The sequence below is a fragment of the Macrobrachium rosenbergii genome, chromosome 49, assembly GCF_040412425.1.
Source record: "Macrobrachium rosenbergii isolate ZJJX-2024 chromosome 49, ASM4041242v1, whole genome shotgun sequence".
Lineage (NCBI taxonomy): Eukaryota > Metazoa > Arthropoda > Malacostraca > Decapoda > Palaemonidae > Macrobrachium > Macrobrachium rosenbergii.
In genome coordinates this window covers 4,406,604-4,420,211 of record NC_089789.1, presented here as the reverse complement: position 1 = coordinate 4,420,211, position 13,608 = coordinate 4,406,604, and the positions used below count along the sequence as shown (strand labels likewise).

At 37.2% G+C, this 13,608-nt stretch overlaps 1 protein-coding gene across 1 annotated transcript; it reads right to left on the bottom strand.

The window, feature by feature from the left end:
* Positions 1-873: 873 nt before the first annotated feature.
* Positions 874-12,972, bottom strand: LOC136832015 (protein fem-1 homolog C-like). Its single transcript, XM_067092500.1, has 6 exons — positions 12,805-12,972; positions 2,565-2,712; positions 2,225-2,425; positions 1,806-2,024; positions 1,403-1,550; positions 874-1,129 (listed from the first exon to the last, which is right to left on the bottom strand). Exons 1-6 carry the CDS (start codon positions 12,970-12,972, stop codon positions 874-876), a joined length of 1,140 nt encoding a protein of 379 aa, XP_066948601.1.
* Positions 12,973-13,608: the final 636 nt, after the last annotated feature.

Below are 13,608 nucleotides of genomic sequence, written 5' to 3'. Positions count from 1 at the left end.
ATAATTGGGGCCAAGAAAATATTGGAGATTATTATATGTAACTTTGTACATGTAAAAAACATAGTCTACTTAATCACTAAACATATGTGCAAAAATAATCCAAGAAGAAATATATACATTCATACAGGTGTAAATTAAAGCATTTCGATATATACAGTGCGTAACAGGAACCAGATACTTCCTCTACGCATAATGTAAACCTTATCAGTGCATGTCAACAAACTGCTCAAGTAGGGGATGCAAGTCGCCCTTTAAGAAATACCATGTTTTCTAATACACGTTGCGGCTCGGCACTGCAAAGAGGTGTGACGAACAACATTCACTAGTTGAGAAACTGGCTACGCTTGGTCAGCTCTCAGAGATGCAAATGTTTGGCCCTGACCATTCTTAGCATCTAAGTGAGCCCCTCGCGACAAGAGGGCGTCTACTACACCTTTGGGACACTCTTCGTTCTTGGCAATTTCGTGGAGGGTGTGTTACCTTCAGTGCCCGTGACACGAGGATCGTTCTGGCAATGATAGCCAGTCTCTAACAGAAGGTTCGACCTCCGTTCTGGGACAGTGACCGACACGGGAGATCTTTTTCACTGTGTGCAAAGCTATCATGATAAACCGGTCCAGGTGAGATTCGTGTTTCCTCCTTACATAATCGTCAGCATTGTTTAATGTAGAAATAATTAGTTCCATTTCTTTGATGTTTTTTTCCAAATACGCACATAAACTCCTCAGCAAATTCCTTGGGATTGTCATTCTAGTTGCGGTCATTTTCAGTGTCTGTTATGAATCCAAACAGTCAGGTGAATGATTTGAAGTGAAACAGCCTACTCGGGTTCAGTGGATTCAGATGATTTCGTTGCGTATCGATGGCGTGAGCCTATAATTTGATGCATTGTTTAATAGCATCGTTATTCACATAATCAATCCCTATTTCCTTAATACACTTCATTGTTTCAGAGTGACCAGGGCCCAAAATCCTTTCCATCACGAGAAGGGCCTGCACTTGAACTTCCTCAGGGTCTAATTCTATATTTTCTAAATCCTGCAAGGTGATGACTTCACTGAACTCCTCAAGTGAAGGACATAGCAAATTATCGTCGGTTTTTGGATAAATCAGGGCACCATTGACGTACCTGGAAATAAATTGCAATATATTAGGGGACGCGAATTAAAAAAAAAATACTCTTGTGGTAAGAGGATCTTTCAACGCAGACAAATTAGAATTAATAAAATGGCAAAAAACTAAATTTAAAATCGACTACAACAAAATCTCTTGTAGCTAACAAAGAATAATAGATTAGTGCATTCACAGTATCATACTGAAAAAGCTTACATTATTAATCAGAGCCGGTCATGAAAAACTTACCTCTGATTGATTACTGATTTCTAGTAATTAACTGTAGCGCCTATATCTTCCGTGTTGTTGAAAGGAATCTCCAAGCAGCTCCAGTGCATCGGCTTCCTCTTGTACAGATACCAGATCTGTTCTGCTCAGTAGATATTCTACCATGTCCCTATGACCACGAAGGCTCGCCACAATCAAGGGCGTTAAACCTGGTAAAGTGAATGAGGACAGAAGATAAATAACCCCGAGAATAAAGGAATCTATAGATGTCTTCATGTTCACGTGGTTTCCATCTTACAACAAAACCGAAAACATTCAATACTCAGTCCTAAACCGAAAAAAAAATATTTGACATAGTGCACATACCACATGACAGCAATGAAAACCACATCGGTCAAATTCTGAATAAGAATTATGGATAATTTCATTCGTTTCTAAACCAAAGAATTTTAAGCAAGACTTACCAGAATAGTCGGCAGCCATTCGAGCGTCGTGATCCAGCAACAGTTTCATTACTTCCAGATGTCCAGTGTTTGCGCAGGCGTGCAGTGCGCTTTCGCCGTCTATATCTTTGCTGTTCACATTAGCGCCAACTTCTAAAAGGTACCTGACAATTGCCAAATGGCCACTAGAGGAAGCAAGCATCAGACATGTGACAGCACGTTGATCAGTAACCTCAGTATCTGGAAAAATAAATAAATCAAAAAGTAAATCAGATTTGTGAACTCAGGATAAATTGTAACTGCACGGCAGTAGTAAAAGAAAATGTACCACTTGATGTGAGCATGTTGCAATGAATATCAGCCCAAGTAATAAATAATAAGTGAAAATAAGTAACTTCTATATTAAACAACATTAGAAACATGATAATGTCAAAACTCACATGCACTGTGTTCCACAAGAAGCCTGACAATATTGAGGTGGCCCCGTGCACAAGCTGCTCGCAAGGGAGTACCGCAGAAAGCCGTCACGCCATTTGCATTAGCTCCATTAGACAGGAGATATAGAACTGCCCAATAGTGGCCTCCGTTACTTGCACACCATAAAGGACGAACTCCAGATAAACAGCGTCCTTCGATTGAAACTGCAACAACAACAACAACAAAAAAAGTGTTAATTACATATTAAATTTTGTGCTATGAATGCCAAAGTTTTCGAATACATCGTCCCCAGTACAGTAGGTCAGAAAAAGTTATCTCGCGATATACATTAAAAACACAGACCTGAGCCCAGTTCTTCGATGTCTGCACCTCGGTATTCAACGAGGATCCTGACACAGTTTGTGTGTCCAAGAAGAGCTGCCGTGCACAGTAACGAATCTCGTCCCTCCGCGGCCTTCTCATGGCAGGCCACAACGGACCGTAAATACGACTGAAATTGAACAGTACAAGATTTAAATAATCAATAATGAAACAACAACAAGAAATAATGACAACCATGTATACATTTGTATATGTATGGTGTATATATATATATATATATATATATATATATATATATATATATATATATATATATATATATATATATATATATATATATATATATATATATATATATATATATATATATATATATATATATATATATATATATAAAGACAACAAAAGTGGGCTACTCCCAAAAGTATAAATATTTTGATATGAGTGAAGCAATATGGTCAAAGTCAAGCTTTTTTCGCAGGTGAAATATAATTAAGAAGTACTGGACACTTGCTGGGGAGCATAGGAATAACATTTAAAACAATTGCCTGTCAAATATTAACTTAAATATTTATTTCATATGCCGTTCCTCCCTTAAAGGATTCTTGTATCTGTTTTACGTATTTTGGCAAATCATCTTGTCAAAAATTCTACGAATTAACGAAAATCGTTACATTTATTGACATTTATATAGGAATCACAAAAAGTTATATTTTGGAGAGGGCCTTCATTAACATCTTATTTAAGAACTTTTTAAAACCCTTTTTCAAATCTGTAATTTCAAGTGAATCTAATAGGTTGGGTGCTGTCCTTGATTCAGTAAATTAAGATATTCGTTTCAGATTCCTGTATCTTTATCAAACATCGGAAGTTGTAGCCAGGAAACACGATTTATACTTAAAATTATTCAATGTCGCTTCTGTAGGATTCAAGGAAAGTTGATTACAATCAAGTTCGTAGCAAAATGTCACGTTTGAATTTGTTTTGATATCAGCTATGATATACTGACCGTGGTCATCTAATGGGATATATTATGATTGGCCTATGACGACTCACAGTCATGATATGCAGACGGCTTTTGGTTCTTTCGCAGGTGAAACCGATTTTTGATTTCTCTGTTTGAACAGTTGAATTGCAAAGTTGGACACTTATTTTAACGATTTCACTTTTTGGACGATTTATTAATGCATCTCACATTTGTTTACATGCTTTAATCAAGTACATCATATATATTGAGTTTTGCTGATTATTCTAATGTCAATACCGAAAAAATTAAAGTGAATGGGTGGGTATTGAAAGAATGGTGAACATTATTGTTATTAATGGTTTCGAGCAGTAACTGTATTTTGGGATGCTTTTTCATCATTATAATGAGATTGTTTAGTCATTTGTGTGACTTAAACACTTATTGCATTGATGCTGTTCCTTTTATTTAAAGGATTCTTGGACTCAGCTTTTATACATCTTGTCAAAAATTAGCAGCTAGCTTGATAATTCCAGTCCCGTAATTAACGAAAAATCGGTTCATAACATTTTCAGATGTTTATACATAAATAGAAAAAATATTGTGAGGTGTAAAAAAAAAAAAAAAATTTCCTCTGTTATCTTATGTCAAAACTTTTTGGGAAATTTGTAATTTCTTATTTAAATTTTCTTTGAAGGGAAAGTTGATGTCTATTTTCTGACAGTAAGGTTCGTTGGATTCAATGAATATCTCGGCAAAATCCGTTTGGATGGGCATTCTTACCTCTTAGCTTCATGATTTGTGGTGACAAATAAACATGACTCGACCGTGGGTCATTCTAATGGACATTCAGAATGCCAGGAAATTGGTGAGTTAGCCAGAGGCTGTTTAAAATTCGTCTGTTTGACTTATTCTGTCTTGAAACTCTGTGTCTCTTTTTGTGTTGAGATTCAATACTATCAAAATACAACGAAAAAATTTTTAATTTTTGGAAATTGGATATTATTAATGAATTTTGTTTATTTTTAATGGCTTGTAATTCATCTGATTTATTATACCGTTTATCTATCAGTCATTGTTGCTTATTTTTTGTTTTGCTGCCTGTGTTTATGGGCAATGTCTGTATTGTTCTAGTATTGTTAAATTGGTATAATTATCACATTTCATTATTATTATTAATGGTGTCGACAGTGTATGGCTCTGGTGATGATTTTCATTGCATTAATTCATGGTGTCGAGCAGTGTAAATGATTTTCGTTACATTATTATTATTAATGGGAAGCAGTGAATGGCTCATCTTAAATGTTTTTATAAATTTGGTAGAACATGATATATAAACTGCATTTTGTGTTAGGTGTGTCATTATTTTGAGATGGTCTTTGTGGGTAGGTCAGATTTTGACTGCTGCTGTTAATTTTATTTAAATCAAACCTGGAACCTTTGTAGAATGTATTTTTTGATGTGATAAATTAGTTTAAGGTAAAGTCTTATGTCCTCCTTTGTCTGCCTAATTTCTGCAGTTTCCAGTCCTGTAACTGATTTGAACCTCCTGAACCAAAAGTGGTTCATAACAGGTTAAAATCACAGTAATGGAAATGTTCACTAGAATTAGGATAAATGAATAATGGAAGCCATGAGCAAACAATAGCTATAGAAAATTAGAAAATCGTTTCAACGCAGACAAATTAAAATTAAAAAGATAGCAAAAAAATAAATTTAAAATCGATTACAAAAATAGAGACAAAAGCTTCATCTCTTGAACTAAAGGGAATCATTATTTTATCGAGATTAAAAGTTGCGTAAAAGTAACATAATGAATAAAAATGTGAAATAAAAATATATAAGACTAAAACTAAAGGGAAATACTATTACGTCATAAAATGCACACCAGAATGGATAAGACTAAAACTAAAGAACAGAGATACTCATTGTGATAAGTTATAGGTGTTTTGTCAACATCAGCCACTATAATTATTGTTCATTTAAAAAAATCCAGTTATATCAGTAAATGGTATTATTGACGCAAGTTGAAAAATGAAAACCAAGACTTTCGAACACCTGAACGGTGCTCCTCATTCATTGTCTGAACACTGATGATGAACACCGTTCAGATGCTTGAAGATTTTTGCTGTCAGATTTGAACTTTTGTCATCAATACAATTTGCTGATATAGAGGGAATTTTTATAAAAAACAATTTAGTCACAACACTGTATGCTTTATTTTTAGAGAAATGCGACGATTTTAAAACAGATTATTTACATTCTAGAAACTGAGACAAGCAATAAAAAAAGAGAGTCGAGGTCGCATAGCCAAGGAGTGGGAAAGACCACAGGCTGAAATACTGGAAAATGAAAAAGACAAAGGCACTTTGTCAAGGCATTTGCTACCTGAGTACAAAGACAAACCTGCAGGAATGAACATTTTTCAAAAACTGAGAATATTCGTTAAGCAAAGCATCTTCAAGTATCTTCTGTTGGCTACTTGAAATTATGAGGAAACGGACAGATATACGAGAAATTGTGATAGATAGTACAACACATATGTTCTCACTATAACACTTACATAAGCAACGGCATCAAAGACGAATAAAAAAAAATAAATGAAATAATGGGAAAGAAAACTGGTTTAGAGTAGGAGTTATGCTCATAAAACGAACATATTTATAAAACGACTGATTATGATGAAGACAAGAAAATGGAAACATTAGTCCCATATAGATAACCATCAGTAGATCAAACGGCGTTCAGCATCGGAATAGGCAGTGGTTCTCAAATTTTTTGGTATTGTTAACCCCCCCCCCCCGGCAGTGGTGTGATAGTTCACCATTACCCCATTCCTCTTCAGTTATGTGAAGTTATAAAATAAAGTAAAGAAAAATATCGGAATGCTTAATTTCTAAAGCATTTCATATGTAAGAAATTAATTTTACTTTTACTCAAGTCTTCAGAAATAAAGAATTTAGATTTTAGACATTATGAATTTGACAAAAAAATAAAATAAAAACATTGTACCTTTTTATGTATTTTACTCCAAAGAAAGTGCCTCTTACTTTTAGAAACAGCCTCATTACCCCACAGGCTTCATTATCCCAAGTTTGAGAACCACTGGAGTAGAGGCTAATTGATTCATTAATTGATGAAATAAAAAAAAATATCCATACTAGGACTTTAAACTTAAGGAGAGATGAGGGACAAATATCCTAAGTAAACCCACGTCAAGATCTGGTCATAAGTAGAATAAGTCAAAAGTGACAGTAAAAAGTATCTGGTGAAAAATTCTAGAAGTAGGGTTATTGTGACCCTTTATATTAGCAAAAATCGATTGTTTCAGCATAAATGTACAAAAGTGGGAACTATAATATAAAGAAAATTTCCAACAAAAACTCTTCAAACAACAAAAAACTTTATCTGAAAAACCATCTTCGGATAATGTAATAGTTCCCTTAACTCAACATTTGAATCAAATGAATAAAGGTTTGTTCAAATAATTATTCCTAAACTTTTACCATTTTCCCCAGCAAAGAATTTACGTCATTGTCATACAACATTCACGGTTTATGGACTAAATGCACCACTGCCTCAGTGCACCAATAATAGTTTGAATGCACCATGTATCATGGTCCGAATACACCGAGTATCTGGTCCCAGTGCACCACTTCCTAATTAAAGTGCATCTTTCCTTGTGGTCTCAATGCACTAACTTAATTCACAGAGCACTTGCTCTTTCGGGAACTACATAGGTGTCTATATTCACTGTGCAGGATTATTTTCCTTGATATAGTGAATCATTTACAAGGTCTGAATGCAGTAAGAATATTAAAAACCAACAAATACATTGTGATATGAGAAGAAGATTAAAACTAACCAATTAAAATGCATTATTCCTTATGGTTCCAGTGCACCAACTTAATTCACTTAACACCTGTTCTTTGGGTGACTCTATAGATAATTATATATATTTTTACGTTTTTCCTGGCGATTTAGTTTGAAATATTCTCTGTGAGACAGGTAACAACAATTTTAGGTAATTTAGCCTTGTGATTCTGACTTCGTGGGTCCAGGAAAACGTAAAAGAGGAAAACAAAGGGGAATTTCATATGAGCGTAGGGCTCTTGTTACTGAGGGAAATATTACATAAAACACGTGGGCAAATTTAAAGGAGTGTATTTACATAAATGACTTTAGTACGGGAAAGAGGAATCGCAATAGATTATTGATCCTGAAGGGATTCCTGCCGGATAAATGAAACTGGGGGATTCCAGACACAGTCCAAGAAGCTTCCACGAAATAGGGTCCCTCTGAAATGAGAGATATGCACATTATACACCAGTAATGAAAACAGACAAAAGAATAATGAATTCGAAGCTGCACTGAGGGTGCCAAAGGGCTTCGATGAATTAATAAAGACTTAGTACTGCCATGCTAGATGCGCACGGACATTAGACAAGAGATTCGTTGATTAATGGCTCACTTCAAGTAAATGTTTCGAGGAAAAGCGTGACTGAATGGAGGTTTCCAGGGCACATTACCGTAAGACAGGTGTGGTTCCAACGTAGAAAATTGGTCATGGATGACTTGCGATTTCCGAGGGCGAGTTCTTCCACGTGTTAGGATGCAAGGGCACGGCGATGGGGACTTCTCGAAGAAGGGGCAATGCGTGGGAATTACACGAAGGCCGGGCAATGGCATGTGGGGCATCCGGCAGGTCAACGGTGGAAAGCGAAACGTGGCTTGCGGTCGAAGGGCACGAGGAGAAAGTATACTTTGAAAAGGGCCACGTGGTTAGCTAAGGACACTGCCAACCAGGTGGCTTGGTCCTTCTTCACTCCCTGTCGTCCACCCTCGCATGTGAGGAGGAGGCCTCGTGTTTTCTGCTTTTATCTCCTCCCTATGGGGCAGGGGCACTTCCAACATATAGGGTGTTGAATCATCTTCAGCTGATGCCCGCAGGAGTTTTGCCTGTAAGAAAACTGCCAGACAGAGATCACCTTGCCTCGAAGAAAGATCTGCCTAAAGGAGTGGCCTTAATCTTTTTAAACCCTTGTATTCTGACCATGCGAAGTCGATAGACAGATGGTCTATCGATCGAGCGGCTTGCAAAAATGAAGACAACAAAACAAATAACAAAAAAAAAAAGGGAGGCAATTTGCTAGCGAGTTCTTGCTAATCATAATACCTCCATATACAAGATGATGTACACACCTTCTTCGGGTGTGTACATTGATATACAAGAATGAACGGCAAATGCTTTACGTTACTCTACATTCTGCCTTGCAATGAGCTTTACTCCTAAGGAATTTATGAAACTGTGACATTACTTCTAATAACACATTGGGACAACTTTCTTCAACAGGACGCAAGGTAATTTAAACACTTGCAAAAGAGTAATTACTTTAGATTTGGTTTCCCATTGGTAACTTTATAAAGTGACTCGAACAATGTGAATTAATTAAAATTATAAGACCAAGAATATGAGGCTATGGCAAACAAATGAAAAGAAAAGTTATTGTTCAAGAATTAAAATACACGGTTACTTAATTTTAGATAAAATGCATGCGGTTAGTACAGTCTGCCTTGAAGAGGCTGTATAAATGAAAAAAGTGCATTTATTTTTGTAAATAACATCCCCTTTTACGATATTGTAATGACTATACATATCCACTGGTAATTTATCTAATTATCTTCAACGTGCTTTGATTTAGCCAGCCCGCACACGGATTTTGACAGTCATATGCGGGCAATAGTATTCATGAGCTTTAATTCGCTAGCCTTAAACTACACTAATTTTATCGTCCACTGCCCACACTGAGTACTCAATGGTATGACAGGGGTGAGCAGACAAAAGATGTGGGGTCTAGGACAAACAGAGTTCTTGGAAGGAAGGGAAGGGGAAAAAAGGAATAATAATAACAAAAAGGAAAATTAACAAGATGTTACGAATGAAAACGTGACCGCATATGAAAGGCGGAACACATCTCTCAGAGCTTACGAAAGGGGCATTTAAATCACAAGGGCAAGAGTCTATGACTCAAAGATTCATTAAAATAAAGATAAATAAATGACTAAAAAGAGAGTAAAATGATATTGGCAGAAGAGCTAAGGTAAAAGGAGTAGGGTTTTATGGTGTTAGGCGGGAATTTCTCGTCCGTCGCCTATAAATTACGGCCGGACTATCACTTCAGTCCCAGGGCGAGAAAAATGCACCGAAGGGCGCGACTCCTTCAGGGAGAGCTGACACGCACGCCACGGTGCCAAGGTATGGGCGCAAGGGTGTGCCACTTCTCACTCTGTTATTCTCAATGATTTATACATTGCGTGGGGAATGGTATCCCGTACTTAATTGCCTCTTGTGGTGATAATTTAAGGAAAGATTAATAGAGGATAATAAGAGATAGAGGTTCCTTGAATTATAGGAAGGCAGGGAGACTTGCCACCACCATCTGACCGGTGGGCTACGCCCCCTGGAGTAGAAGTATTGGTTCCGAACCGCTTGAGGTTGTCTTGCCCACAGATGGAATTTTGGGCACTAGTAAGGCCCCGGGGTGTTACTCTGAATGCTGTCTAGATAAGACATCGGCTATTTTGTTATCCATGCCTTTGATGTGCTCGATTTTTCCAGTTATAGTCCTGGAGATCGAGGCACCACCTCATTAAGCGTTTGTTCTGGTTCCTAAAGGTAGTCAAGTACTGTAGGGGTTATGATAATCCATATATACCATCAGCGGGAAGGTGTGGTCAGCGTGGGCATGACTCGAAGTGCTTCATCGCCAGCACCATTCCTATGTAATTCCTTCTCGATCGTGCTATACCGCATTTCAGCTGGCTTCAATTTCTTTGTGTAATATGCCACTGGATGCCTAACTCCCTCCTTCTCTTGGAACATAACTGCTCCGATACCGATGTCGCTGGCATCTACGGTTAATGGCAAAAAGGCCGTTCGTCAGTCGGGGTGTGTAGGACCGGCTTTGTCATGTCGTATGGCTTTTAAATTATCGTACGCCCTTTTGCATTCCTCCGAGCACCTGAAGGGCTGCTTTCCCTGAAAGAGGTTTGTGATGTGGCAGCGATCCGCGAAGTTTGGGATGAACCTGTGGAAGTACTGTATCGTCCCGAGGAAGTTGGGCGTCCCGTTTTGTTCTCGGGCAAGCCATATTCATGATGGCTTCTATATTCGCCTCCTTTGGTGCTAACCAACTGCCATTCCTACCTGATGGCCCAAGTATGTAATCTCCTGACACCGAATTGGCACTTTTTCAGATTTATCACCAAATTTGCTTCTCCCAGGGCAAAAAAATTTGTTCTAGGATTGCTAGGTGCTCTTCCCAGGTGCTGGCGTATGTAACGATGTCATCCAAGGTACATACGCAGTTTTATGCCCGCCAGTACCTTGTTCATCAAACGTTGGAAGCAGCTGGGAGCATTTTTCAACCCGAATGGCATCACCTGGCACTGAACTGGTAAATTGGGAGTTATGAACGCTGTCCGAGGCTACATGACTCTCGGACAAAAGGACTGATTAATAGCCTCTTCTCCAGATCAATTTTGCTTAGGTAGGGGCACTCCCTAGGCTGTCTAAGCAACCAGTCAGTCGATCTGGGGAAGGGGGTGGCTCTGACTCCGTCGTTCATTTAACTTTCTGTAGTCGACTGCAAGTCGATCTCCACCGCCCTCCCAGTAGGTACTACCGATTCACTTAAGGTAGATTCTTGAGCATGAGACGTTTGTTTGGCGGCCTCTGATTGGCTGGTACTGGGAGGAATGCAGCTAAGCTCACTCTTTCATTTTAATGTCTGTAGCTCAGAAAACTTGAAATATTTTTATATTTCTTCATTTATCTCACGTTTACAAAGATAGAAGTTTTGGTCATACCATAGGATTCGGTATTAATTGTACAACTAAACCGTGATTTCCTGAAATCAGTAAGATAAAACACAAAGGAATTACAACGAGTAAAAGTGAAGAGAAGCATTTCATTCTTTATACCTGTTTTTACATATCGTCGGATTTTGCATCATTCATGCGATCAAGATAAAATAAAACTTGTGTTTCCATACAATAAATTCATGGCTGAATACGCTGGTGCTTTCAGATTTTAGATGGGGTGTGATATGTGAAGAGAAAATGAAGAATATGTCGTATTATGTTGCATCCGTACTTTGACTCAGTTTGAATAGTGCCGAGATTACGGTGGTCTGCAAGAGATGAAATGACAGCGTTGAGGCACCGTTGACAGTTGCCAATTAGTGATATGAGAAGTTTTGCAGTTTCGACAATATTTACCGTATTATTATGTCATTACATTTTCTTGTACATAAAATGCATAGAATTCACATTATGACTGCTGAACACTCTCACTCCAATATCATATATGTCCGTGTGTCTGAACATATCTGAGTAAGTGTAATTCCGTAAATGTTCCCACACCCCAACATCACTATATAGCATTATGTAGGATAATGAGACGAATCAGAAGACTTTTATAGCTTTATATATTTAAACAAAAGAATGGAAATTCATACTGATGTATTATGTCATAAAACAAAATAAAATCATATACAGTAGGCTTACATTGACAGTGTCATTAGGGCTATCTATATGAACAAAAGAAAAGAAAGTCTTACATATTTTGTTACGTCATTACCATTATTTAAAAAAAAATTAATGGAAAATCATACATATAGTCATGTCATTACCTATTGAAACAAAAGAATGAAAAATTATACAGATACATTATTATTCCCTTGTCTATTGAAACCAAATTAAAGGAAATTACAAACAGATATACATTGTTATGCCATTATATATTCAAACAAAAAAGGAAACTCATGAATATACTGTAGTTACGCAATTACCTATTTAAGAATATTAAAATTATATAGATACACTGTTTTGTCAACACCTTTTTCATGACAAAATGGAAACTCATAGAGATATATCACTGTCAGTGTCATCATCATCTCTAATATCAATATCATCACTGTCACTTTCGTCATCTCCCAATGTCAATAACGAAACTTTCAAACATATGCTCTCTAGCAACATCTTTACTCCTATACTCATCTTCTAATTTCTTGACATGGTGAAAACATTTCCTCCAGTCTTCTGTTGTAAACTTTGTCTATCGCCAGTCTCGAAGCTGCTCAACAGTTTTCAGAGATTGATTTAAATTAGAGTTGTTTTTCCTGACATCTCCTTTATTTGAGCCCAGATAAGTTCTATGGGGTTAAACTGACAATAATATGGTGGCAGTCTGAGCACATCATGACCATTTGCACAATATATCTTGTCCTCACATACCTCTGTTTTTCTTTGTGACACTTTAGCAAGCTGTAGCAATTTTGGCTTTGATGCTGATGGGTCATGGGTGATGTTATTGGAAGAGAGCCATTCTATGACTTCACTTTTTCTGTTGCTGATTGTCGGCACTTTATTTTCTATTTTGCTGTGGTAGGAAGCATTGTCCATTATGATGAGATTCTATCTTCTATATTAGGCAATAGTTGTTCCTTAAACCACTTTAAAAAATCTTTCATGGTCCATGGAATCATGGTAGTCCCCTTTGGCACCATTTTTGACCGAAACAACAATAGCGCATCTTTTGAACATAAACTCCCTTCTCACTCCCAGCATGCAACACAATAAATCTTGACCCTATTTCCAGTTTTAAGTTTGGGTCCTATTTTGCCTTCACCCGTTGTCCAGCACTGATTTACATTCATTTTGGTTTATCCAAGTCTCATCCAGGAATACTTCAGGTTTACGTTCAGATGGACTACAATTCCTATTCTTTCAATGAACCCGTAGGTATTCAGTTCTCGCTGCCACTATATCATCACGTTCCATTAAAATAGCCCTTCCACTCATCACTTTTTTTTTGCCCGGAATCCAAGCCCTATATACTATTTTCCATAATGTTGTTCTTCCACCATTAAACTTTACTGGGCTTTTATTCAGTTTTTCCAGCAGGGCATCTAACGTTATAGCTATCTCCTCTCGTAAAAATATATAAAATCTCATTTAATACAGTAATTTTCAAAACTATCCACCTTGTCCTTCACTCGAATCCTCTTCCTGCAGGCTGTACAGGTGAAGAGAAGGGGG

What these genes read in the sequence shown, in the direction of transcription:
- LOC136832015 (XM_067092500.1), bottom strand. Translation starts at nt 12,972, where the DNA reads ATGGACAATGCTTCCTACCACAGCAAAATAGAAAATAAAGTGCCGACA. An exon ending in AATGGCTGCCGACTATTCTG is followed by an intron (nt 1,551 to 1,805) that starts GTAAGTCTTGCT and finishes TCACTTTACCAG; the next exon opens with GTTTAACGCCCTTGATTGTG. An exon ending in CAACAACACGGAAGATATAG is followed by an intron (nt 1,130 to 1,402) that starts GCGCTACAGTTA and finishes ATTTATTTCCAG; the next exon opens with GTACGTCAATGGTGCCCTGA.